General features: G+C 42.7%; 2 protein-coding genes across 2 annotated transcripts in view; one reads left to right on the forward strand and one right to left on the reverse strand.

Annotated features, from left to right (window-relative positions):
* LOC142445786 (zinc finger and SCAN domain-containing protein 16-like) overlaps window positions 1-15,987 on the forward strand; it is a 111,390-nt gene extending 95,403 nt beyond the window's left edge. Inside the window, exon 2 of the mRNA XM_075547689.1 lies at window positions 15,347-15,987. Coding sequence (XP_075403804.1) covers window positions 15,347-15,987 — 641 coding nt within the window. The remainder of the gene's footprint in view (window positions 1-15,346) is intronic.
* A 7,348-nt stretch (window positions 15,988-23,335) lies between these two features.
* LOC142444745 (chromobox protein homolog 3) lies at window positions 23,336-24,258 on the reverse strand. Its single transcript, XM_075545944.1, has one exon. It carries the CDS (start codon window positions 24,178-24,180, stop codon window positions 23,629-23,631), a length of 552 nt encoding a protein of 183 aa, XP_075402059.1. The 5' UTR covers window positions 24,181-24,258; the 3' UTR covers window positions 23,336-23,628.
* Window positions 24,259-27,022: the final 2,764 nt, after the last annotated feature.

The following is a 27,022-nucleotide window of genomic DNA, read 5'->3' on the forward strand; positions in this document are numbered from 1 at the left end:
AGTCACTGTACTCGTCTGGTAAGGTCATCAGAGGAATTCAAAGGGATTCTGGAAGCAAAGTGCCTGGCACCCATCAAATAGTCAAGCAAACAAACCCACTGCCATCAAATAGATTCTGATTTGTAGCAGCGCTATATTGGATTTTCTGATGCTGTGAATCTGTTGGAGAGCTAGATAGCCTCATGTCTCTCCCATGGGGCTGCTGAAAGAAGTCGGCTCATGCCTTTGATTATTATCAGTATTCGCAAAGGCAAACAAGATTTCAACTTGACTCACATTTTAACATGTGTGTGTTTTGTACACTCAACGTGATTTGTGCCTTGGGTTTTTTGGCTGCCTGGTCAGTTCCTGCATCCTAGTAGGATGTAAAAATGATAGCAAGGCTGCCCCGCTTCCTACATTAGAAGTTGCTGAAAACCTTGAGGAGGCTACAGTCCATCGTCAGGCCTCAGACCGCAGTGAGTTTAGTCTGGTTCAGAGTTCTTCTCCAAGGTCATAGTGGACACCACCTCACCAACTGGCGTACATGGACCTAGCTAGTCTGTACAACTGCACCTGGAGCTAAAACCTAGATTGGGTGCTACAGACAGTGAGGCAGCACAATAAGAATGAGAAAATAATGTCCTTCTAAATCTGGAAGACATGTGCCAAAGGAAACCTAACCCCTATATCTGTGGATGTAAGATAACATGTTTTCATAATACATGCTACTGTCAGAAATGAGGTCATCTCTGTGTAAACTGTGCCCTGCACCTAATCACTCAGTTATAAAAAGAGTAAGTCGTCCTAGGCACAGTGACAACTAGAGAACTGAGTAACTCCATCAGAACTAAGATAACTCCACAGTGACAACTAGAGAACTAAGGTACTCCATTAAAATTCATACAATGAACCCATATGTTCACTTGAGCCTCTTCCTCCGTATTCCCGTTTAGCTCTGCAGTCACAATTCTCTATGTATATATGGTTCAGAAGCACTTCGATTTCGCTGGCAGTGACCAGAAAGAGAAGCAGTCAATAATAGCAAGAACACCAATAAAAATGTCTAAGACATGAATCTTTTGATGTGTGCTAGCATTCAACACAATGTTAAGTAAGTCTTGGGAGAGATGAATTTCTCTCTTGTTGAATGACTCATGTAACATTAGGGCACTGCTGGTGGCCTGTATGAAGGTCTTGCTTCAGAAAAACTTAGACATATACATGCACATAAGTGCATAGCCTCATCTTAATTAATACACTAGAAAGAAATAATTATTACAATATAACAGTATGTACACTGATACACAACAAATTCATAACAATAGTTAAGAACTCTTTATTGAACAATTAATGTAATGGGACAATACTTTGTCAAAATAATTGTTTTCACTTCTCCAGGTATTTTCTGTTCTCACTCATGGAAACCACTAGATCAGATGGTATCAAGTGCGTCAAGATAGAGTTGTTCCAGACAGGAGAACAAAAGAGTCTAATTCTTGGCTTTGGTGTTTCAAAAGACACAATTTCTGATTTGCAAAAGTTTGATTTGGGGGCTTCACGCATCTCTCCCCTGCAACACTCAGCATTTCCATGGCTTGTTTTCAGTGGGAGATAACCCAAAGGAAGGGGGGGGGGTGGAGGAGGGGAGAGAGAGACTTTAAGCTGTGTTTCATTCATCATATTATTGGTGGTTGAGTTGGTTTTCTAATGCTATCTGAAATATACTGTAAATTAAAGCAAATGAATAATTATGCTGGGGTCCTTGGGCACAAGAATAAACAAATGTAATATAAATGTATTTAAGCAAAAACCCTGTGATGCTGAATGGAAATGGTGTATTAGCATGAACGAATTATATGCTTTACCTGGGGATCCCATCTAGGGTATATTGATGTCCAAAAGAGACCTGGAAATGTTTTCTAATACCAAATAGCAAAAAACACTCAGAGAAAAATAGGCTTATATAAAAAAGCCTGCGATCTAAACTCAAAGAAGATTCCCTTGGTCAAAGACAGGAAACTTAGAAGTCTGGAAAAAGAACTGCAAAGTCTTCCTGCATTTCAAATATGTTTAAGTCCATGAGTTCATAGAGATATTAGAAAATGAAAAAGTCACTTTTGGAGGGTAATAGGTAATAATTATTTTGAACACTAGAAAAAGAAAAAATAGATTAGAATCAAACAGTTAGTATGCCTTTTCTACCAAAATTGTACTTAAAATCACCAAATAGCCAATGAAGGGGAGTTTCTTTTTACTAAATTATTTTAGCTATTAAATGAAAAATTAAAAATATAATTAGAAAATGACCATTTTACAATAGCTAATGGAATAATATGAACCCCTGTTAGTGTAGTGGGTGATGTGTTGACCTGCTAACCACAGGTCAGCAGTTCGAACTCACCAGCCACTCCATGGAGAAAGATGAGTCTTTCTGCTCCTGCAAAGCACAGCGGGGAAGTTCTAGTCTACAGTAGAGCGTCATTATGAGTCAGAATCAACATGATGGCAGTGAGTAAGTGAATGAAGTATTAAGTCTTTGGGTGGAGCAAATAGCTTGTATTTATCTACATCTCAAAGGTTGGCCCTTCAAACCCACCAGTGGTGCTGCAGAAGAATTTCCTGATCCCATAAGGGTTCCAGGTCAGAAATCCTTGTGGAGCCATTTGACCCTCTAACACAGGCGGTCACCATGAGTTGAAATGAACTGTGGGTTTGATTTGGGGCATGTTATGGAGTCAAAGCTATAGGTAATGGCGATAGGTTTGATTCCATGCATGTAATAGAGTCATAGATCTAGGGAATGAACACCAATGGCTGAGGTAAGGTCATTGCCTCCTTTCAGAAACCCATCTCACCACTTATGAAGAAGTCTTTCCAATTGGATTATGCTGTTCTAGTTAATGACTGATTTATAAGGCAGAGATCATGAGACCATGTTAAAAGTACCACCATCAGGATATATGCTACAAAATCCAACTGTGGGAAATTCTACCAACAATTGATCTAGTGTTTGGGGTTTGTTTTAAAACATATTAATTATGGGGGTATTATAAATTGAACTGCTTTCCCTAAAAATATGTATCAATTTGTCTAGACTATGATTCCCAATATTGTACGGTCATCTTCCATTTTGTAATCTGATGTAATTGTCTTATTGTGAATTGTCCTAGGTCTTGATTTTTTGTCTGTGGTTAATGAGACAAGACTAGGTTATACAGGTAACACGATACCCTTACTTGGTCAAAGCCTGATCCAATGTCAGAGGAGCTCCTGGAGGGTGGTGGTGGGGGGGGGGGTTGTGTCACCCTTTATTGTGCATGAGATAAAAGAAGGAAGAAGTCAGCAAAGAAGTAAGGGCCTGGCTACCACCAAAAAGAAAAGCCAGGATCAGAATGTGTCCGCTGGACCCAGGGATCCTACAGTGAAAACCTCCTAGAGCCAGGACAAGATTAGTAAACAAGATGCATAAAGATCTCTGAGGAGACCAGGCCGATCCATGGTGAAGTAGACAAGGACCTTCTTCCAAACCCAACAGAGAAAGAAAGCCTTTCCCTAGAGTTGGCCCCCCTAGCCTCCTAAAGTGTGAGAAAATTGATTTCTATTTGTTAAAGTCACCTATGTGTGGTATTTCTTTTTTTTTTTTTTCAGGAAAGGTAGTGGTGCCCATAGTTTAACAGATATTTAATAGCATTGGGATCTTTACAGCATATCAATCTTGTTTTGAACCTGATTTGAGCAATCAAACCTAAAAAATACATAAGACAATTAAGGAAGTATAGCCATTGCCAAGATTTTTAATCTATTGAAGGATATCGGCGTGTGTTTTAGGTAAGACAATGGAATTGGGGCTGTGTGTTGCAAAAAAAAACAAACAACCCTTTGAAATATATACTAAAACATTTGTGAATGAAATAATATACCATCTAGAATTTGATCCAAAATCATTAGGTGGTAGGGAGTGAGGTAAAATTTTAATTTGCTATCAAAGTAGCTCAAATTCATGGTGACCTTATTTGTAACAGAGTAAAATATTACAGGATCTGTATCATTTTCCAGCACTACATGGGATGATTTTGTACATTTTCTGTTGCAATTCATAAGGTTTCCATTGGCTCATTTGTAGCCCAATTCAAAAAATCAGAAAGCAATAAGTGTTGGAGGGGCTGTGGTAAGATAGGAACACTCATCCACTGCTGGTGGGCCAGTAGGTATGTACAGCCACTATGGAAATCTATTTGGAAATTTCTAAAACAGATGGAAATTGAGCTACCATATGACCCAGCAATTCCCCTACTGGGCATATACCTAGAAGAGGCAAGAAACAAACCACGGCCAGACATCTGTGCTCCAGTGTTCATTGTGGCACAGTTCACAGTTGCAAGGAGTTGGAAACAACTCAAATTTCCATCAACAGAAAAATGGATTAAAAAACTGGTACATACATACAATGGAGTACTATGCATCGCTAAAAAGCAGTGATGAATCCATGAAGCATATCACCGTATGGGAAGAACTGGGGGAATTTATGCTAAGTGAAGTAAGCCAAGCACAAAAGGACAAGTATAACATGAATAACATGAGTCTGCTGAGGTGAGTTTATATATATGTGTGTGTGTGTGTGTGTGTGTGTGTGTGTGTATGAAAGAACAGAAAGGTAAATAAAAAAGGGGCACAGGGAAAAACTTACTGTATCCAAACACTCCAGAGGGGAGGTAGAGGTAGTATGGCAGGGGCCAGACCAAATCCAGGGGTACATATGGTAGCCAACTAAAAAGGGGTGGGGAGAGAGGAAAAGGGAAAGAAAAAAATATATGTGTGGTGGGGGACCCACCCAAGAGGAGGGTATTGCTTGTGTCTCCACAGGGAAAGAGGGACCATACTTAAAGCCAGTGCCAGATGAATGTTGAATGCTGGCTAGGAGTGGGGAGCCAGTGGAGGGGCCTGAGCCTCCATACCAGCTATGTGAACAACTGCTCCTCCCCCCAGAATAATTTACTTTAGAGGACGGCACAGACGCTGCAGCTAGGGGAGAGGGGCATGTCTGATCAGAGCACATGGGAGCAAATGAAGGGGGAAGAAGAGTGAGTGGAGCACATCCTGACCCATCAGGCCTGGAGGACGATATCCCCGCTCTGAATAGCCAATGGACAGAGTGGACAATATGGCTGATCCCACTAAGAGACACGCAATCCCTTGATGGCCCAGGGCCCTAAGGGGGACAACACTGGAGACTCAGGGTTGGGACTGGCCCAGACTGACCCTGTGACACTGTGGCAAAGCACTAAAAGCGTGCAGCTAAACAACCATGGGAGCAGATCAGTGAGCCCCTGAGGGAGTAAAAAGGAGAGACTCTGGGGCCAAAGCATGGTATCCCATTGGACCTGACTGAATGACATGACTAGAGATCAAAACTCAGACCCTGATCGATTTACAGGTTTTTCTTTCTTTTTAAAATTTTTTCTTTTATTTTTTTTACATTTTATTAGGGGCTCATATAATTCTTATCACAATCCATACATATACATACATCAATTGAATAAAGCACATCCGTACATTCTTTGCCCTAATCATTTTCAAAGCATTTGCTCTCCAGTTAAGCCCTTTGCATCAGGTCCTCTTTTTTCCCCTCCCTCCCCGCTCCCCCCTCCATCATGAGCCCTTGATAATTTGTAGATTGTTATTTTGTCATATCTTGCCCTATCTGGAGTCTCCCTTCCCCTCCTTCTCTGCCATCCGTCTCCCAGGGAGGAGGTCACATGTGGATCCTTGTAATCAGTTCCCCCTTTCCAAGCCACTCACCATCTACTATCCCAGTATCTCCCATCACACCCCTGGTCCTGAAGGTATCATCCACCCTAGATTCCCTGTGCCTCCAGCTCCCATATGCACCAGTGTACAACTTCTGCCCTATCCAGTCCTGCAAGTTGTGGGGATCATGGTAGTTTTGGGGAGGAAGCATCCAAGATCAGGGGGAAAGTTGTGTTCTTCATCGGTACTACATCGCACCCTGACTAACCCATCACCCCTCCTAAACCCCTCTATGAGGGGATCTCCAGTGGCCGACAAATGGGCTTTGGGTCTCCACTCTGCACTTCCCCCTTCATTCATTATTCTTCATTCATTCATTCATTCATTCATTATTATATATATTTGCATGATGCCTTATACCTGGTCCCTTTGGCACCTCGTGATCGCACAGGCTGATGTGCTTCGTCCATGTGGGCTTTATTGCTTCTGAGCTAGATGGCCGCTTGTTCACCTTCAAGCCTTTAAGACCCCAGACACTATCTCTTTTGATAGCCGGGCACCATCAGCTTTTGTCGCCACATTTGCTTATGCACCCGTTTGTCTTTGGCGCTCATATCATGGAGGTGTGCAACCAATTATATGATTTTTTGTTCTTTGATGCCTGATAACTGATCCCTTCGGGACCACGTGATCACACAGGCTGGTGTGGGCTTTGTTGCTTCTGAGCTAGATGGCCACTTGTTTATCTTCAATCCTTTAAGACCCCAGTCACTATCTCTTTTGATAGCCGGGCACCATCAGCTTTCTTTACCACATTTACTTGTTCACCCGCTTTGGCTTCAGCAGTTGTGTTGGGAGGGTGAGCATCGTAGAGTGTCAATTTAATAAAAGAAAGTATTCATGCATTGAGGGAGAGTTTTAATAGAGGCCCAAGGTCCTTCCGCCACCTTAATACTAAACCTATAAATATAGACCCATATATCTATTTCCCCATCCTCATATGTATATTTGTATGTACATGTCTTTGTCTAGACCTCTATAAATACCCTTTGACTCCTAGCTCTTTCCTCCATCTCCCTTGACTTTCCTCCTGCCCTATTACCATGCTCCGTTCCCACCTGGATTACAGCTACACCTCTTCTTTACATAACCTTACCCTTGATCATTCCCTACCAGGCCTGCCACTCCCCCCTCACTACCACTTGGGGTCCCATGCTGTTCCCCGGTCCCTGTGTTTGTTAACACCACTTCCTTACCCCCCCCCCCCACCACTTCCCCCTAACCCAAGTCCCCCTGGAACTTTCAGTCCCATTGTTTTCCTCCAGATAGTTCATCCAGCCTGTCTTATTTAGACAGACCTGTGGAGACAATAACACGCACGAAAACAAGACAGAGGAAAACAAAGCAACAGTATACAACCAGACAACAAAACAACAACAACAAACCACTGACAAAGAACAAAACAAAACACATCAAGAAAGAAGAGCTTGTAGTTAGTTCAAGGATCGTTTGTTGGCCATTAGGAGTGTTTTCCAGTCCAGTCTGTTGGGGCACCACCCCCTGGCCCCAAAGTCCACTTTCAGCACTCCCTGGGGACCTTGCCACTCCATTCCCTTGCTGTTCTGCTGCACTCCCCCAGTGCTTTGCCTCGGTGTGGTAGGATCAGGTCAGGTGCAATTCCCACACTGTGTCTCTGGTGCTGTCCCCTGTATCGCCCTTGGTCTCTGAGGGACATCATGTCTCATAGTGGGGCCAGCCATGTTGTTCCCTCTGTGGACTGGCTGCTCTAATCAGGAACATCATCCACATGGCCTGGTGGGCCAGGCAGTGCTCCACTCTCTCCTCCTCCCCCTTCATCTGCTCCCGTGTGCTCTGATCAGATATGTCCATCTCCCGGAGCTGCAGAATCAATGTGGTCCTTTGAAACAAATTCTTTTGGGGGGAGGGGAATAAATCCACTTAATTTTTGGGGCTGGGGCCAGCCTCCCAGACCTCTTCACTGGTTCCCTACTCCATGCCGGGATATTGCATTCACAGCTTGCGGCACTGGGTTGAAATCTGGTCCCACTTTCCCTGTAGAGATATAAACAATACCCTTCCCTTGGGTGGGTTAGTGCCCCATGCCCCCACTCCCCTTTTCTTCCTTATATTCATCCTTTTATTTTCCTTTCCCCACCTCCTCCACCATTGTCTACCATTTGCATCCCTGTTTTTGATCTGGTCTCTGCCATACTACACAGTCGTCATCCCAAAAAATGTTTGTATACAGTAGCTTTTTCCCCTATGCCACTTTTGCATTTTTTTAATACTTACCTCAGCAGGCTCATGTTGTACTTGTCCTTTTGTGCCTGACTTACTTCACTTAGCATGATTTCCTCCAGTTCTTCCCATGCCGCTATGTGCCTCATATGTTCATCACTGATTTTTAGTGATGCGTAGTACTCTATTGTATGTATATACCACAGTTTTTTAATCCAAACATCAGTTGACGGAAATTTAGGTTGCTTCCAACTCCTTGCAATTGTGAACTGTGCCGCAATGAACATTGGAGTACAGATGTCTGGCCTTGGTTTGTTTCTTGCCTTTTCTGTGTATATGCCCAGTAGGGGAATTGCTGGGTCATATGGTAGCTCAATTTCCATCTGTTTTAGAAATTTCCAAATAGATTTCCATAGTGGCTGTACATACCTACTGGCCCACCAGCAGTGGATGAGTGTTCCTATCTCACCACAGCCCCTCCAACACTTGTTGCTTTCTGATTTTTTGAATTGGGCTACCTTTGAGGGTGTCAGGTGGTACCTCATTGTTGTTTTAATTTGCATTTCTCTTATGGCTAAAGATCGGGAACATTTTCTCATATCTTTGTTGGCCATTTGGATTTCTGCCCCTGTGAAATTTCTGTTCAAGTCCTTTGCCCACATCTCAAGTGGGCTATTAGTTTTTTTCTTTTTGGAAGCTAGCAGAGTATTATAGATTTTAGTAATAAGGCCTTTGTCTGATATGTCATTGCTAAAGATGCTTTCCCAGTCTGTGGACTCTCTTACTACTCTCTTGGTGAATTCTTTTGATGTACACAAGTGTTTTCTCTTCAGTATATCCCATTTGTCATTTTGTGCCTCCTCTGTGTTTGTGTCCTTCCCTATTTCTGATTGCCTGTGTATTCCCTGTGCCAAAGTTCTCAAGTTGGTCCCAATTCCCTCATTGATGGCCCTAATAGTTTGCGGTTTAACTTCAAGGTCTGTGATCCACCTTGAGTTTATTCTTGTGCTTGGAGTGAGATAAGGGTCTTGCTTCATTTTTCTGCATGATGATATCCATTTTTTCCAGCACCACTTGTTAAAGAGGGCATCTGCTTCCCATTTGATATTTTTGGGGCCCTTATCAAAGATCAGGTGTCTGTATGCTGATGCTTTTATTTCTGGGGTTTCAGTTATTTTCCATTGATCTAAGTATCTGTCACTGTACCAATACCACGCAGTTTTGAGAACTGAGGCTGCATAGTATGTGCCAAAGTCAGGTAAAGCAAGCCCTCCCACGGTGTCCTTCTTGAGGAGTTCTCTGCTGATTCTGGGCTTCTTCCCTCTCCGTATGAAGTTGGTAATCAGTTTTTCCATTTCTTTGAAGAAAGATGATGGTAATTGTATCAGGATGGCATTAAACTTATGTAGTGCCTTTGGCAGACCTGACATCTTAACTATATTAAGTCTTCCAATCCAAGAGCATGGGCTATTTTTCCATTTGTTGAGATCGCTCTTGGTTTCTTGTAATAGTGTTCTATAGTTTTCCTTATATAGATCTTTTGTTTTTTCAGTCAGGTGTATCCCTAGATATTTCAATTTGTGTTTGGCTATTGTGAAGGGTACCACCTTTTTTATCTCTTCTTCTGTGGTCTTATCTGATGTGTATAACAGTCCGATGGACTTCTGTTTGTTGATCTTCTATCCTGCCACTCTGCCAAACTCCTCTATTGCTTCCAGTACTCCCCTTGTGGAACTTTTGGGATTTTCCATATATAAAATCATATCATCTGCAAATAACAATAATTTCACCTGTTCCTTCCCCAGATGAATACTTTTGATGTCACTTCTTTGCCTTATGCATTAGCTAAAACCTCCAGCACGATATTAAATAGGAGTGGGGAGAAAGGGCATCCTTGTCTGGTCCCCTTTTTCAGTGGGATTGTGTTAGTCTTTTCTCCATTGTCTACCACGTTGGCTGTTGGTTTTTCATATATAGCTTGTATTGTCTTGAGGAACATTCTTTCCATTCCTATCTTCTCAAGTGTCTCAAACAGGAATTGGTGTTGGATGTTGTCGAATGTTTTCTCTGCGTCTATTGATATTATCATGTGATTCTTATACTGTTTCATGTCAATGTGACAAATAATACTAATGGTCTTTCGTATGTTGAACCATCCCTGCATTCCTGGTATGAATCCCACTTGGTCATGGTGAATTATTTGTTTTATATACTGTTGTATTCTGTTGGCTAGTATTTTGTTAAGGATATTTGCATCAATGTTCGTTAGGGATATTGGTCTGTAGTTCTCGATTCTTGTGGGATCCTTGCCCGGTTTGGGTATCAGAGTTATACAAGCTTCATAGAAGGAGTTCAGGAGTTTGCCATCTTTTTCTATATTCTGGAAAAGTATGTGTAGGATTGGTATTAGTTCTTCCCTGAATGCTTGGTAGAGTTCTCCAGTGTAGCCATCTGGTCCAGGGGATTTTTTTGTTGGTAATCCCTTGATAACCTTTTCTATTTCTTCTATTGCTGTGGGTCTGTTGAGATTCTTGATGTCCACTGAGGATAGTCTAGGGAGGGATTGTTTTTCCAGGAATTTGTCCATGTCTTCCATAATTGTTGAATTCATTGGAGTACAATCCTTCATAGTACTGTGTAACTATCTTTTTTATTTCATTAGGGTCTGTTATAATGACCCTTCTTTCATTCCTTATTCTTGCTATTGAGATTTGTTCCCTCCTTTCTTTGGTTAGGTTTGCCAATGGTCTATCGATCCTGTTTATCCTTTCAAAGAACCAACTTTCAGCGATATTAATTTTTTCCATAGTTTTCTTATTTTCCCTCTCCTGAATCTCAGCCCTGATTTTTATCATTTATTTTCTTTTGCTATTAGTAGGATTGTCCTGCTGACTCTGCTCTAGTTGTTGTAAATTTTGTGTCAGCGTATCAATCATGAGTCTCTCTTCCTTCCTTAGGTGTGCATGTATTGCTACGAACCTTCCTCTGATGACTACCTTTGCTGTGCCCCATAAGTTTTGGTACGTCGTGTGCTCATTTTCGTTGGTTTCTAGAAATTTCCTGATTTCATCTCTGATCTGCACCAGTACGCACTCCTTTTGCAGTAGAGAGTTATTCATCCTCCAATTATTTGCTCTTATTTTCTTTGTCTTCCTTTTGTTGATTTTCCAGTCTTATGGCACAGTGGTCAGAGGGAGAAGTCTGTATTATTTCCATGTGCTTAAATTTATGTAGATTTGCCTTATGCCCCAGCATGTGGTCTATCTTCGAATATGTGCCATGGGGACTTGAAAAGAATGTGAAATGTTTTATATTTGGATGAAAAGCTCTGTAAATATCTATCAGGTCAAATTGTCTAATTGTGGCGTTTAGCTCTCTAGTCTCCTTGTTGAGTTTCTTTCCCTGTGATCTATCTTTCTCAGTGAGTGGTGTGTTGAAGTCACCCACTATAATAGTCGAGTATGATTTCTTTCTTAATCTTTTGGAGTGTTTGGTTGACGTATTGAGCTGGTCTTTCATTCGTGGAATATATGTTTACAATGCTTAGTTGTTGTTGTCTATGATTCCCTTGAGCATTATATAGTGTTTCTCCTTATCTCTTTTTATGGTTTGCACTTTGAGGTCAATTTTATCCGAGATTAGGATTGCAACCCCTGCTTTTTTGTGTGTTGCTGTTTGCTTGGTAGGCCCTTCTCCAGCCTTTCATTCTCAGCCTATTTTTGTCTGTAGCCTTGAGATGTGTCTCCTGTAGGCAGCAAATTGATTGGTTGTGTTTTCTAAGACATTCTGCTAGTCTCCGTCTTTTAATGCCTAAGTTCAGGCCATTGGTACTCGGGGTTATTATCTCCGTCTGCGGACTCTGTGATGTCATTTTATACCTTTTTTTGTTGGGAGTTTTCCTACTTTCCTTTCTCATTGGTGTGTGTATCATTCTTGACTTCTTTCCTTCCTTAAGCCATTGCTATCTTGGGGTCTGTTTTCTCTTTGTTGTCCTCTGGGTGAGGTTGTTCCTGTGATGGTCTCTTATTTATGCTTGGTGAGTGTTGTTCTTCTGCCCATACTGGGTTGGCGAGGATCTTTTGTAAGGCTGGGTTTTTTTTAACATATTTTTTGAGTTTTTCCTTGTCTGGGAAGACTTCTACTTCTCCATCGATTTTGATTGATAATTTGGCTGGGTAGAGTATTCTTGGATTTGCTTTTTTTTCCTTCAATTTTTGGAATATGTTACTCCACCCTTTCCTTTTTTTCATAGTTTCTGCTGATAGGTCTGAGCATATTCTTATGTGGAAACCTTTATATGTGATTGCTTGTTTTTCCCTAGCTACTCTCATGATTTTCTCCTTTTCCTCAAAGTTGGATAGTTTAACTATTATGTGTCTTGGTGATTTCTTCTTGGGGTCCCGTCGTGCTGGTGTTCTTTCAGCCTCCTGGATGTTTGCCTGGTTATCATTCATTAGGCTGGGGACGTTTTCCTCCAAGAATTCTCTTGCTATTGTTGCAGATGACTCCTTTGTTGTGTCTTCCTCCGGTAGGCCAATAGTTCTAATGTTGTTCCACTTCATAGCCTCAGACATAGCTCTTAGGTTTTCTTCAGCTTCTCTGATGCTCTTATTAGATTTTTGTTCACGTTTATTAAAGTCTGCTAGGCTGTCTTCCAAGACACTGATGCAGTTCTCTGATTCCTCCAATCGATTCTCAAGACTGTGATTCTGCTATTGTTTTTTGTTATCTCCTCGCTAAGCAACTATCGTTTTATCCTTTTTCTGTATTGTTTCCCTCATATCCTGCATGGCTGCAAACAGCATTCTGAAATTTTCTTTGCATGGCATCTAAATGTCTGCTTCTTCTATGTATGTTGTTATGTTTAGGACATCTTCTGCCTTTGCCTTTTGTTTCTCCTGTTTTTTCATTGAGGTCGTTGGGGCTGATGGCTGTTTGCCTTGAGTTGTTTTAGAGGGACCAGGTGCCATTTTCTAGGCTTTCTCTGAGAGACTTATAGGAATGCTTCTTCGAACTGCCTACAGCTGATTTTACTATGGGATTAACCTACCACTTTATCTTCCAGTGGCTTCCCTATCAGGGGAGTGCCTCAGATGGCAGGTCAGCCACCTGCCCCAGTGTTGCAGAGGCTGGGCTGAAGTTCCTGCTATTGGTTTGAATGTTGATAAGTGTTGGCTGAGTTGCCTTGTGTCCCCAGGTACACAGGCAGGAACTCCCCGGTGAGAAGTCCGGGGGAGTATCCCCTGGAGAGAAAGCAGGCCTTTCCCTAGCTTTGGGCTATCTATGCAGGGTGGAGCTCACCTAGCTGGGTGTGGCCCAGGCGCAAATGCCCAAGGGCAATGGGAGTGCCCCATAAGTCTGCAATGGAGTGTGAGAGAGCAGGGTAGGAATAAAGAGGAGGAGAAAAATTAAAAAGTAAGACTAGACTGTGCAGGAGTATAGGGAAGCAAGGGAAGCAAAAGAAACTATGTAGCTGAGTCCCACTCCCTGCCTGTGGACCTGCAAGGGCTTACTCCCTGCCCCAAACCCCATCGGCAGTGCGCAGCTAAGCCCCAAGAAGAGTCGTAAGAAAGCTGCTGAGCAGCCCCCAGAGAAGTGGGGAGCCAGAGAGCAGAGATGCTAACAGATGCCTCAGTCTAGCTGAACCCTGATCCCTGCCTGTGGAGCTGTGGGGGGTTGGGTTTAGTCCCTGCTCAGACCAGGTGGCACGGCAAGCTGTGGCTGTGCTGTGAAAAAGCCCCTGAGCAGCCCTCCAAGGCTGTGTGGGAACAGAGAGCAGAGATGCAAACATAAGCAACAATGTAGCTGAACCCCGATCTCTGCCAGTGGAGCCGCAAGGGTCCTGTCCCTGCCCTGAGGCAGGCAGGGGAAAACTGTGGCTGTGCTGAGACCAAGCCCTTCTACAGGCTCCAAATGGTCCCAGCTCTGGCAGATACAGCGGCTGGGCTAGGGTCAAGCCCCAGCCAGCTTCCACTGAGGTAAGCCAAAAGCCCCCAGTCCCTCAAAACCCCGTGGGTCTGTGCCTACTTATCTTTATGATGTGCCTCCTGCAATTCAGCAGCATTGAATTTCACTCTAAGCAACTCTCCTGGGCTGGATTCTGCGGAGTCCCTCTGGTATGTGTCACTCCATCGCCATCTTCCCAGAAGTCCAAAATTTTTTTCTTTTAATTAATTTATTCTTCTATGGGTCACTGGTTTTCTTTTTTGTTGTCATTGCTGTGTTCTCATTAATCACCTATCTTGCTATGGCTTGGTTTTTGGTGCATATTATTATCTCTATAGATCTATCTAGAAAAGATAGGCTGGATGAATAGTCTGGTTCCGGAAGAACACGGGAGAGGGGAAGGCGGGGGCAAGTAGGTGGTGCTGGCCAACCCAGGGACAGTGGGGCAACAAGTGATCCAAAATCAGTGGCAAGGAGAGTGTGAGAGGCCTGGTAGGGATTCAGCAAGGGCAATGTAACCGAGAAATATTACTGAAATGCAAATGAAGACTGAGCATGAAAGTGGGACAAGAGGAAAGTAAAAAGAAATAGAGGAAATAACTAGGTGACAAAGGGTATTTATAGAGGTCTAAAACTGGCATGTCCATATGTTAATATATTTATATAGGAGGGTGGGGAAATATATCTACGTGCATATATTTATAGGTTTAGTGTTAAGGCAGCAGATGGACATTGGGCCTCCACCCAAGTACTTACTCAATGCAATAACACGTTGTTCTATTAAACTGGCGTCTCAGGATGCACACCTTCCCAACACAATTGCTGATGAAAAATGTGTGCATAAGCAAACGTGGTGAAGAAGGCTGATGGTGCCTGGCTATCAAAAGATATAGCATCTGGGGTCTTAAAGGCTTGAAGATAAACGAGCAGCCATCTATCTGGGAAGCATCAAAGCCCACATGGAAGAAGCACACTAGCCTGTCTGACCACAAGGTGTAGAAGGGACCCATTATCAGACATCAAAGAACTAAAAATCATATCACTGGGTGTCCACCTTCCTGATACAATCACTGGAGACAAACGTGTGCATAAGCAAATGTGGTGAAGAAAGGTGATGGTGCCCGGCTATCAAAAGATATAGTGTCAGGTTGAGTGTGGAGCAGGGTGGGGAGGAGAGGTGGCGGGGCCGGCAGCGGTCAGCACCTTCCCCACCCGCACACATGGCCTCCACTGACAATCTCCAAGAGGACTTGGGCTGACCCCTGGGGAGAAGACGGAAAGGCAGAGGATTAATCTTCTGAACAGTAAAGCACAAAATGGCCATAGCCCTGGAACCTGAGAAACAGAAAAGCCCGCTTACTGTGAAAGTAGAGGACCATCACTGGGAACAGGGCTCCTTCTCACGTCTCAGCTAATTCAGAAAGACAAGACATACTCTTGAGCAAGTTGGCCCTTTGTGAAAGGCTACATGAGTACCTAACTCTGCAGCCCCATGACAAGGAGACACAGCTAGAGCAAGAATCTGGGGAGCCCCAAAGGAATGGTGATCCCACCAGGGCTAAGAATAAAAAGTTGGCCCAAAGGAAGGATATGCCCCAAGATGTGGAGAGTCTTAGGGGGATAAACAACAGCTGTAACCAAGACATCCATCAGCAGTCTGAATCCAAAGATGCCACTGAAAGAGGGAGCAGATTAGAGAGGCAACAAGAGGAGAGACGCCGATATAAATGTGATGAATATGGGAAGGTTTTCAGTCATACCTCAGACCTTTGTAAACACAGAACTCACACAGGAGAGAAGCCATATAAATGTGATGTGTGTGGGAAAGCCTTCAATCAACGCTCACACCTTATTGTACATCACAGAGTTCACACTGGAGAAAAACCCTATACATGTAAAGAATGTGGGAAGAATTTCAGTGGGCACACGGGTCTTATCCAGCATCAGAGAATCCATACAGGCGAAAAACCCTATGTATGTAATGAGTACGGGAGACCTTTCCGAGTGAGTTCCACCCTTATTCAACATTACAGAACTCACAGAACAAATTAACTCTGTTACTATGTGGAAAGTAACAATAATACTGAATATTACTGATATTGAAGCCTGATGTGTGTTTCAGTACATCAGACCTAATTAATTATCACACTATCTTAGAGATTTTATGACTATCCTGAATGTGAGCAAAGCTTTCAGGCATTGTTTTAAAACTTCTCTGACACCAGAGAATCTACTCAAGTAAAAGTTCCTTTATATCTCAATTAGCTGTTTGATGGGAAGAATTAAGAGTTAAGTCAGAAAGCATTGTCAATTGATAATGCTTCTCATTTGCAGCTGAAGATATCCATGTTTCCTGGTTGAAAGTCAGTGATCTCCACCTCTCAGCTCTAGACCCTTTTGACCTATTGAGTATGCAAAGGCATTTGATGGTATGGATCATAACAAACTAGATAGCTTGAGAAGAATGAGAATTCCAGAACACTTCATTGTCCTCATGCGGAACCTGTACATAGACCAAGGGGCAGAACAAAGGAATACTGATTGGTTTAAAATCAGGAAAGGTGTGCATCAATGCTATATCCTTTCCCCACAATTAATTCGATCTGGATGCCAAACAAACAATATGAGACGCTGGCCTGTAGGAAGAAGAGCATGGCATCAGGATCGAGGAAGGCTTGCTAAGATGACATAGTCTTATATAAGCAAAATCAGGAAGACTTAAAGCATTTGCTGATGCAGATCAAGGCCTGTACCCTTCAGTATGGATTACAACTCGATGTAAAGAAAGCCAAAATCTTCTCAACTAGACAATAGACAGCGTCTTGATAAACAGAGAAAAGAAAAATGTCAAGGATTTCATTTTCCTTGAGTTCACACAATGCTTATGGAAGCAGCAGTAAAAAAAATCAAATTATGCATACATTGGGCAAATATGCGGCACAAGGCCTCTTTAAAGTATTGAAGAGCAAAGGTATCACTCTGTAGATTGAGGTACACTTGAGCCAAGCCATGGTATTTGGAATGGCCACATATGCATGTGAAAAGTTGGACGGCGAATAAGGAAGATCAGAGAAAAATGGATTCATTTGAATTATGATAGTGATGAAGTATACTGAAAGTACCAGGGAGTGCCAGAAGAACAGGCAACCCTGTTTTGGAAGAAGTGCAACTAGAATGCGGCTTAGAAGTGAGGATGATGAGGCTTCCTCTCACATACTTTGGACTTGTTATCAGGATAGACCAGGCCCTGACAAAGGACGTCGTGCTCAGTTACTAGTAAAGTAGAAGGTCCGCAAGGAGTAGGCTTAACACACGGGCTCAAGCATAAAGATCACGAGGGTGGCACAGGGCCAGTCACTGTTGTGCATAGTATCACTGTGTTAGGCCGGTTACTTAGAGAAGCAAACCCAGTGGCACATATATGCTTATAAAGGGAGAAGTTTATATGGAGAAAAATGGCTCACATAGTTGCAGAAGTCTAGTTGGTTCAAGTCCAGGGTGTCAGATATTAACCTGAAGGCTTTTCCATGTTCATGTTGCCATACAGGGTTATGAAACCTAGAAACCAAGAAGCTAGATCACAGGCTGATGGAAGTAAACTTGAGTCACCAGATCACATTATTGATAGGTTCCTGGGGCAGGAAACAGGGAAGCCAAGAAGCTATAAGTGGATGTGCCAGATGCAGGATCCACATCAGCAAGAACGTGTTCTTCTCAGCATCTCATGTTACGGATATCAGCCACACTTCCATGGAGACATCATGTGACCTAAGTGAGAGGTTATACCCCACCCCTACCTTCCTATGGGTGTACCCAATTGGACAACACTTAACTACCTCCAGGAGTCAGAACTGACGCAATGGCACCTGACAACAACCCCCTGTATGATTTCAGGCAAGACTTCCAAATTTTTCATTGCCTTCATTTCCCCTTCTGTAAAGTCTAAATGCTAACAGAGGTACCAGGTAGGTTGTGAAGACAAATAGATGTGAAGACAGATTTTGAAATTAGGAACTAAAATAATGCAAATCCAAAAAAAGATATAGCGTCTGGAGTCTTAAAGGCTTGAAGATAAACAAGCGGCCATCTAGCTCAGAAGCAACAAAGCCCGCATGGAAGAAGCACATCAGTCTGTGTGATCACGAGGTGTCAAAGGGATCAGGTATCAAGCATCAGAGAACAAAAAATCCTATCATTGTCAATGTGGGTGAGTGCAGAGTGGAGACTCAAAGCCCATTGACAGGTAACTGTACACCCCCTTACTGAAGGGTCGCGGGCAGGAGACAAGCCAGTCAGGGTAGAGTGTTGCAATGATGAAACATACAACTTTCCTCTAGTTCTTAAATGCTTCCTCCCTCCACTATCATGATCCCAATTCTACCTTACAAATCTGGCTAGACCAGAGGATGTACAGAGGCACAGATAGCAACAGGAAACACAGGGAATCCAGGACAGATGACCCCTGAAGGACCAGTGGTGAGAGTGGTGAAGCCTGGAGGGTGGAGGGAATGTAGAGTAGAAAGGGGGAACTTATTACAAGAATCTATGTATAGCTTCCTCCCTTGGGGATGGACAGTAGAGAAGATGGCAGGGGGAGACATTGGACAGTATAACATATGACAAAAGAATAATAATTTATGAATTATGAAGGGTTCATGAGGTAGGGGGAGGGAGGGAGAAAATGAGCAGCCAATATGAAGGGCTCAAGCAGAAGGCAAATGTTTTGAAAATGATGATGGCAACAAATGCACATATGTGCTTAACACAATGGATGGATGGATGGATTGTGATAAGAATTGTACGAGCCCTTAATAAAATGATTTAAACAAAACAAAACAAAAAGAAAGATGATATGAAACAAGTAAAGCAAGGCTTAATAAAGAACCTGTTGAAGACAAAAAGAAAATCACAGCCTCGGAAACACTATGGATAATTCCACTTTGTCACATAGGGTCACTCTAAGTCAGAACTGATTCGAAAGCAAACAACAACAAGCGGAAGATGCCAAGAGTTAAAGAAGACAGGGCCTGAGGGAAGAAGGGGGAGCCGGTGAGCGCGGGTGCCCAGAGGTTTGGAAGGAAGTGCCTTGCGCCTGTGGCATGCTTCAAGACACACAATTAGAAAGACCGTGCGTGCTTCCTGCATAAGCAGAGCCCAGGAAAGGTCCATGCTCAGTCCTTCCTATTGACACATCGTGTGCAGGCGTGGTAGTGACCAGCATCCTACAGGCTGCATAGAGCAAAGCAAGCGGGAGACGCCTCTGAACCGCACCAGGTCATGGGCGAGCAAAGTGAGTCCGTGAGGAACCCACAGTAGCACGGGACCATGCAAAACTTCAGACAGCTTCCAGTGTTTTCCATAGCAGAGAAACAACCAAGGCAGGAGAGCATTTGAGGGTATATGAGAAGTTAGAAATATTCAAGGGAAAAAGGAACTGATACCTCACAGTAGAGTTTGCAGGGGTGTTGGGGAGCGGGAGTGGGGCACGGGATGTTGATGACTAAAGATCAAAACTCCAACGTCCATGTTCCTCTTACCACTCTATTCACCCTCCCGGATGAAACCCCCTATTCCTGGTTTGAAGAGAAAGGTCTTGAATTACTGAGTTGGTGATCTGTCATGTAGCAAGCTAAGAAGGTTTCAATGTGGAAATAAAGAAAACTTAAGAATACTTACAAAAAAGTTCCTTTTCTAATGAAGTTAAATTTAACCCTGAATACAATTTTCTTTTCCTTTACTTTAAACATCTCCTGTTCTAATCCCGACATTCTGTGGCACATGCCATTCTTGATCAGCACTGCAGAAAGGGTTCAGTGGGAAAAGGAGAATCAGTCTGATTAGAACACAGAAAGAGAACGCAAACTCATGGCCATCAAGTGAATTCTGACTCGTAGTGACATGGCTTTTTTCCATGTCTAAAAATAATGATTTCTGTGTGATGATGATAGCTGACATCAAGTCGACTCTGACTGGTCGTGAAAATGTATGCGACAGAATCAAATGTTGCCAGGTGCTGCTCGTCGCATGTTCAAATCCCTTGCTGTGATGGTTGTGCCAATCCACCTCACCCAGGGTCTCCTTAGCCCTCGCTGGTGCTTTACTTTCCAAACATGATGTCCTCCTCCAGCTACTGATTCCTCCAAGGAAAGTACGTCAGACAACACCCTGCTGGGATTCATGAGCTATTCATCGACTTATTCTTGAAAGTAGATCACAAGTTGGTCTTAGTCTAGAAGCTCTGCTAGAACCTGTCCGCCATGAGTGACTGCTAGTATTTGAAAGGCCAGTGACATAGCTTCCAGCATGCAAGCCACCACAGTATGACAGATAGGTGGTAGGATATATATCTACCCAGTGCTGTCTATGACTATTTCATGTCAACAAATGCTTGTTGCCCAATCTGCTCCATTGACACGGTCACTTTTATTCAGAAATGGATGCGTCTTATTGAATAGCCATACATGATGATGCATGGAATAGAAATTCAGTAGTACACCAAGCATGGTGGGTACAGGACTTGGGTCCTGGGCCTCCCAACTCTAGTACCTCTGCTGCTTCAACAGGTAAATGGCCAAGTCAGTGGCCCCGCTTCAGGTTGCACCCACCAGGCCTCTGTTCTGAAAGGACAGATTAGCAAACACTTGTTCCCACTCCACACCTCTAGAGAGGAAACCCCAGGTTTCAAAACGCTGCTTGAGAGAGGCTCGAGATGAGACCCAAGTTTCCATGAACAACACATGCTTGTTCCAGGAAGACAAGGCCTGCTGGCTGCTGCAGAAGGCAGGGGGGCTGCAAGAGGCCAACGAGGGCCATCTCTGCTTTTTGGTTCTACTCGGAGGGCAGTGAAAAAGAAAATCCCACTTGCTTATCAATAGATGATTTCAGTCCCTCTCTAACTAAGCCAAGTGTGAGACAGTGGGTCAAAGTTCATTTGGGTTAGATTGGGTACAACGAGGAAGTACAGAATACACCTCATTGGGCAGGAAGGAGGTCAGGGGGGCTGGAAGGGCTCCTTTGCTCTGTAATCTGACATTGAGAAATGACTGGATGCAGTCCATGCTTGGCCCCATTTTTTTTTCATGGCTACTAAATGGGCAGTCTGTAACAAAAGTTCTGATGGTGGCTCTGCCCTGGGAGCATCTGCCTAAGGTCCAGGCATACATTGGGGACAGTGTGTCCTGCCCCAACCAAACCACTCTCTGTTGTCACTCGCTGCCAAGCACAAGAGATGAGACCTCACAAGCGTTTGGGTTATTGTTGGAATAAAGTAGGCTGGCTGTGGGTCAAAACAAAGTTTGCCCTTTAAAGTCTCTGAAGATTTAGAGCAAGTCCTAAAACACAGTGGCAAGACCATAATAGGTCCTTTATTGAGCCCACCTCTATTCCACCGACATTGAGCTAGTGTTCGTGAGAACTGACCTCAGCAGTGCTATCTCCGAAGAAGCCTGACGCTGCAAAGAGGGCTGTGCTATAAATGATGCCGTGCAGCTGTGCGGGGAGCTATTCTGGGATCCCAGGGGTTCTCATTTATACTTCAGGTCAGGAGGCCTCCAAGTGAAGGAGTTCTGTGGGTAGAGGAAAAAACAGGTTAGAGGTAACCCTTGTCTCTTCTGCTGCTGAGACCACCAGGCCCCACCTGCCATTTCCTCCACTGATTGCACTGGCATAGAACACTGGAGCCCTGTGGGAATCAAGGAACACAAAGGCAGAAGGAGCAAGTCATCTCCCAGCCTAGGGTGTTTAGGGAAATTGCTTCCTCTGTAGGCTTCTAGATAAGACTGTGCTGACCTTTGAAGATGACAGAGGTGCCAAGGCCTCAGGCTCTCCTTGCCTTTTGCATCCACTCCAACAACTTTCCTACAGGAAGCAACCAAAGAGCTTAAGTAGGGAGAGAGGGTGTTCAACTCATTGTAATACTGAGCTGTAGTTTACTCTGAAGAGGAAAAGGGACCCATTCTTCTTCTTGGGAGTACAGGGACATCAGACATAAGTTGCTGAAGTGGTCTTAAAGCCTTCTGAGCAGTGCAGCTCTGAAGGGTAGCTCTTCTTTCGTACTCCTTCTACTTGGCCTTCTTTGGTCATGGTATGTTAGAGGTAACGGTGGTTAACAGCAGGTGAATGGCCTCCTCTCCCATTTGTTGTTGGTGTTGTAAGCTGCTGTCAAGTTGGTTCCAACTTACTGTGATACATATTCAACAACTTATCGTGAAATCATATACAACAATTCTTTGAGATATCCTATACAACAACTCACTGTGAAATCATATACAACAACTCTGAGATAGTTTATACAACAGCTCACTGTGATATCAAATACAACAACTCACTGTGATTCATAAAACAACTCCTTGAGCTATCATATACAACAACACATCGAGATATCATATACAACAGAATACAACATTGCCCACCCTCACAATCTAGACTACTATTGTGAACACTATGATGCTCTCCAAACTGGGAATATCATCTTCCAGAACTTGTATCCACTTCCACATTTGTGAATCATAAGGATTTCATTGGCTACCTTTCTTTTTTTTTTTTTTTTTAGGAATATAAAACTATTTATTGACCACGGTTCACCAGTATTTACAATAAAGCAAACAATGTACAATTAATTGGGTTAACATTCTGATTACAGCAAAGTTGTTTTCCTGGCTTTAGCTGAGCTGGAGTAACCCCGATACTGAGAAGGTTGAACCTACATGTGAAGAGTGGGTTGGATAAAAACAAACCATGCAGGTCATTAGTTGAGGTGCCAAGTTTGTTCACCCATGTATGCAGCAGGTCTTAAGTGGCAGCATCGCTAACCAGCTTAAAAGGTTTTTTTTTTCACCAGCAAGATCTTAAAACATTCCATGAATCACCTTTTATGTAACACAGATTTTAACTTTCTGTAAAAAAAAAATTGGTTATCTAAAAGGAACCAATACCCACCTAAAAACCTTTTAAGACATCCCACATTAGTTTTCTTTTTGGGTTGGGAGGTTTTGAGTAGTGGTAAGGTTTTTTTTTTTTTTTTGCACACAGGGGATTTTGCAAATAGTTTAATTTATGAGTCTATAGGTGTGGATTTGAGAGAGTTGTTTAATTAATTACTGGGTCATTTATTTGTCTTAAAAGCTATGGCTTACCAGTTTCCCCCCATTTTACTTGACGTGATCTCCTTGTGATGCTCAGAAGGACAGCACCCATCCCTGTGACAGGGAGGTACCCAGGGTTGTTCAATGCCATTTTTGCTTAAAACAGTTTTTGGTGAATGTAAAACAAAATAAAATGTACATATGTATTTATGCACACACACACAAAAACAAAGAACCAAGCATCCACAATGGTCCTTGGGCATACATTATGGGTTAAACAAGTCTGATTCAGTAATAACTAAGTAGAACTTCCAATATTTAGAAAAGCTATTTTATAATGCAGAGGAAATAATATGCCATGGTATCAAATGTTCTTTTCTGATAAATGAAGCAACTACCGAAAGCTTTATTTGTTCAAAGTAACCAGTGCTATTTATACAACAACAAAATAACCCCAACAACTCCCCCAGCACTACTCCAAAAAAAATATCAAACTTGATTTCCATTAGAATGTAGTTATTCTTCTCACTAATAATTCAAAACAAAAACAAGAAAACCCAAGACCCAAATTTTATATATATATAAATATATATAAAAAGAATGCAAACAATTATTGAGCTTCATCTTCTGGACAAGAATGCCAAGTTAGTCTCTCTTCATAAAATGCAATGACAATTTGAGGGCATTTCATGTTTGCCTCTTTTGCCAGCACCAAGTCTGCCTCATCTGAATCTTTCCATTTCATGAGAAACATCAATTCCCCACTGCTGTCTGTAGCGCCAATTATTCGTTCAGGATCAAGACCTCGGGCAAAGCCCCTTGGTTTGTCAGCAGCATCTCTTTTCTTCTTTGATTTGCTGTCATCAGATTCGCTGTCAGATAAAGACTTTCTTTTCGTACCATCTTTTTCTTTACCAGCTTTTTGAGAGTTGAGAAATGCTTCAATTAATTCTGGACAATCTAAATTTTCTTCAGGTTCCCAAGTATTATCAGCATCTGTAAATCCCTTCCATTTTAGGAAATATTCCACCTTCCCATTCACAACACGCCGGTCCAGTACTTTTTCTACCACAAATTCTTCAGGTTCAGCCTCTTCGACTTTTTTACTCTTCCCATTCTGTTTCTTTCCCATTTTTTGCAATGTAGTTTTATTGGAGGCCATTTTTTATTGCAGACTTGAAGAGCTATTATTCACCGCCTCCGAGCTGCTCCGGGTCGCGGGTCTGCAGCGTCTCGGGCCCTGCGCCGCTACCTTTCTATAGTAGATCACCAGACTTTTCTTTCATGTTTGTCTTAGTTTGGGAGCTCTGCTGAAACTGTTAATTCAGGGTGACCCGTCTGATATTTGAAATATGGGTGGCATTGCTGTAGTATCCAAGCAATCCCCAAGTCATCACACTATGACAAACATGCTTACTGGCTTCAACTAATGGCTGCCATCTTGAAGACAGACAGCAGAGCTAATGGAGTAATTTAGTATTGCTTATTATGTGAGCATTCAATCCATAAAGGTATGTTACTACATCCTACCCATGTGGCCTTTAGCAAGTCGTTCACTTCCCTGGGACTCTGATCCTCACAAATAAAATGGGAGCGATTGCTAGAGCTGTCTAACGAAGTTGCTGTGAGAATTAAATGTAAGTAAAATCCTTAGCAATATACATGGTACATAATTAAGCCCCCCAAACCAAAACAATTGCTCTTGAATCAATTCCTAATCAGGAAATAAACCATGCTTTAGGGTTTCTAAGACTGTTAATCTTTACAAAAGCAGACGGCCACATCTTCCTCCCAGAGAGTGGCGGCTGGTGGCTGCAAACTGACAATTTGCAAAACCCAGAATAAACGAAAGAGTCAAGACAGCGGTTCACTGTTCACTGAAATTTTGGTAAACAAAGATTCTAATATGAGCAGATAGCAAGAGTCTGATCGCTTCAAGAACTTCTTGACAGTGGGAGCTACCCCAAATCCCTCAGTGGGTTAGACAACTGAGTCGGCTCAAAGGGTGTCTTGATTCTCCAAGACACTCAATTCATCTTCAAGTCCTTGGCTTCTCCAAAGGCCGTGTAAGGGACTTGTGTGTATGTTCTTTGTAAAGGCAGACATTGAGGTCATTGCTCTCCGTACTATTCAATGTCCCTTACAGTGTGACCTTATAATGTATCATATTGACCAAGACATTTTTAAGATTGAGAAGTGGCACCCCTAAAAATTTCCTTGCAGCAACAGGTATAGATTGTGACTCTCCCAGGCCTATCAGGATGTATCTTTACCCCACTTACAAAGAGCAACATGATAATTTCCTCGTGAAATGTAAAACTTGGAAGTGAATGTCTCCTATTGAATTGGTGCCTTTCTTTTTTTTCTTTACGCAATGGGGGTAGAAAGGGAAGGGTTATATAATCGGACCTTTTCCCTTTTGCCTAAGTTCAGAGTTAAGTTTTATGTCAATTGCAACAGCTATCCATGGCCTCAGGTTTCCGGCACAATAATCTTCCTATCCCTGTCCTAGTCTGTTCATTTATGTCTTCCTACACATATGTTCTTTACAAATCACTTTGAGATAGAATCCTCACCTGTATTTTAATAAACTACCTCCACAGCCTTCGTAAGCAAGTTGGGACACATCCAGAATTTCCCTTGTAAACCGTGTAACGTTCCACAACATTTTGGCATTTTGCCTCACAAAAGAGCATTTCATTAATCGAACATTATTTGAGGTTACACACTGGAAAGGTGACAGAGATTATCCATGAACAAAATAGACAAAAAATCCCTACTGTTGTGAGCTTACATGCTAGTGAAGAGATGGCAAATCAATGAGAAACCCAATAGTAAAGTAAACTATATAGTAGGTTAGAAGGTCCTGAGTGCAATTGAAAAATTGAGATAGGTGGATTGAAAATGTCAAAGGTTGGGGGATGAGATTTAAACAGGTAATCAGGTGGATCCCCTTTAAGAAGATGATGTTTGAATAGAGCGACAATGTGTTGATAAAGATCAAGAATTGCAGACTTCAGTGTGGATTGCAACTCAATGGGGAAAAAGCCGAAATTCTCATAAGTGCACCAAAAGGCAGCATTTTGATAAACAGAGAAGATTGAGGTTGTTAAGGATTTCATCTTGCTTGGGTCTACAGTCAATGCTCATGAAAACAATAGATAAGAAATCAAATAATATATTGCATAGACTAAATCTGTTGCCCAAGACCTCTTTAAAGTATTGAAGAATAAGGAGGTCACTTCGAGAACTAGGGCACACCTGACCCAAACCATTGTATTTTCCATCACTTCATATACATATGAAAGTCGGGCAGTGAATAAGGACAACCAGTGAAGACCTGATGCATTTGAATTATGGTGTTGGTAAAGAATATTGAAATTTCCACCGACTGTCAGAAGAACAAACAAATCTATCTTGGAAGAAGTACAGCCAGAATGCTCCTTCAAAGCAAGAATGATGAGACTTGATCACTTGCACTTCTGGCATGTTATCAGGGGGGACTAGTTCCTGGAGAGGGGCACCCTGTTCCATAAAGCAGAGGGCCATCCAAAAAGAGGGAGACCCTCAACAAGATGGGTGGACACAGAGGCTGCAGCAGTAGATTCAACATAACAACAAACAAGAGGCCGGGACGGAACAGGGCAATGTTTCATTCTGTTGTACATACGGTTGCTTTGAGTCAGAACCGACTCCAGCCAACCTGATTTCCACCACTATATCATTTATCATCCAAGCTGAAACACGTTTAAGAATACATGGGAGTTCGATTAATAATTACACGAGGACAATAGGTACAAACTGGGACTATCCAGAGCAAATAAGGACATAAAGTCAGTCTGCAGTTGAGCCAAGTTGAAAGAGATGAGGGACTTGACTAAGCACCTACTGGGGGGAAGGCGTGTTCAAGCAGAAGGAACAGCAAGTTTCAGAGCTCCGAGGCCAATATCAAGGTAGAGGAAGGTGGCCAATGTGGCTGGAACAGAATAAGTAAAAGGGAACAG

The sequence above is a fragment of the Tenrec ecaudatus genome, chromosome 4, assembly GCF_050624435.1.
Source record: "Tenrec ecaudatus isolate mTenEca1 chromosome 4, mTenEca1.hap1, whole genome shotgun sequence".
Classification (NCBI taxonomy): Eukaryota; Metazoa; Chordata; class Mammalia; order Afrosoricida; family Tenrecidae; genus Tenrec; species Tenrec ecaudatus.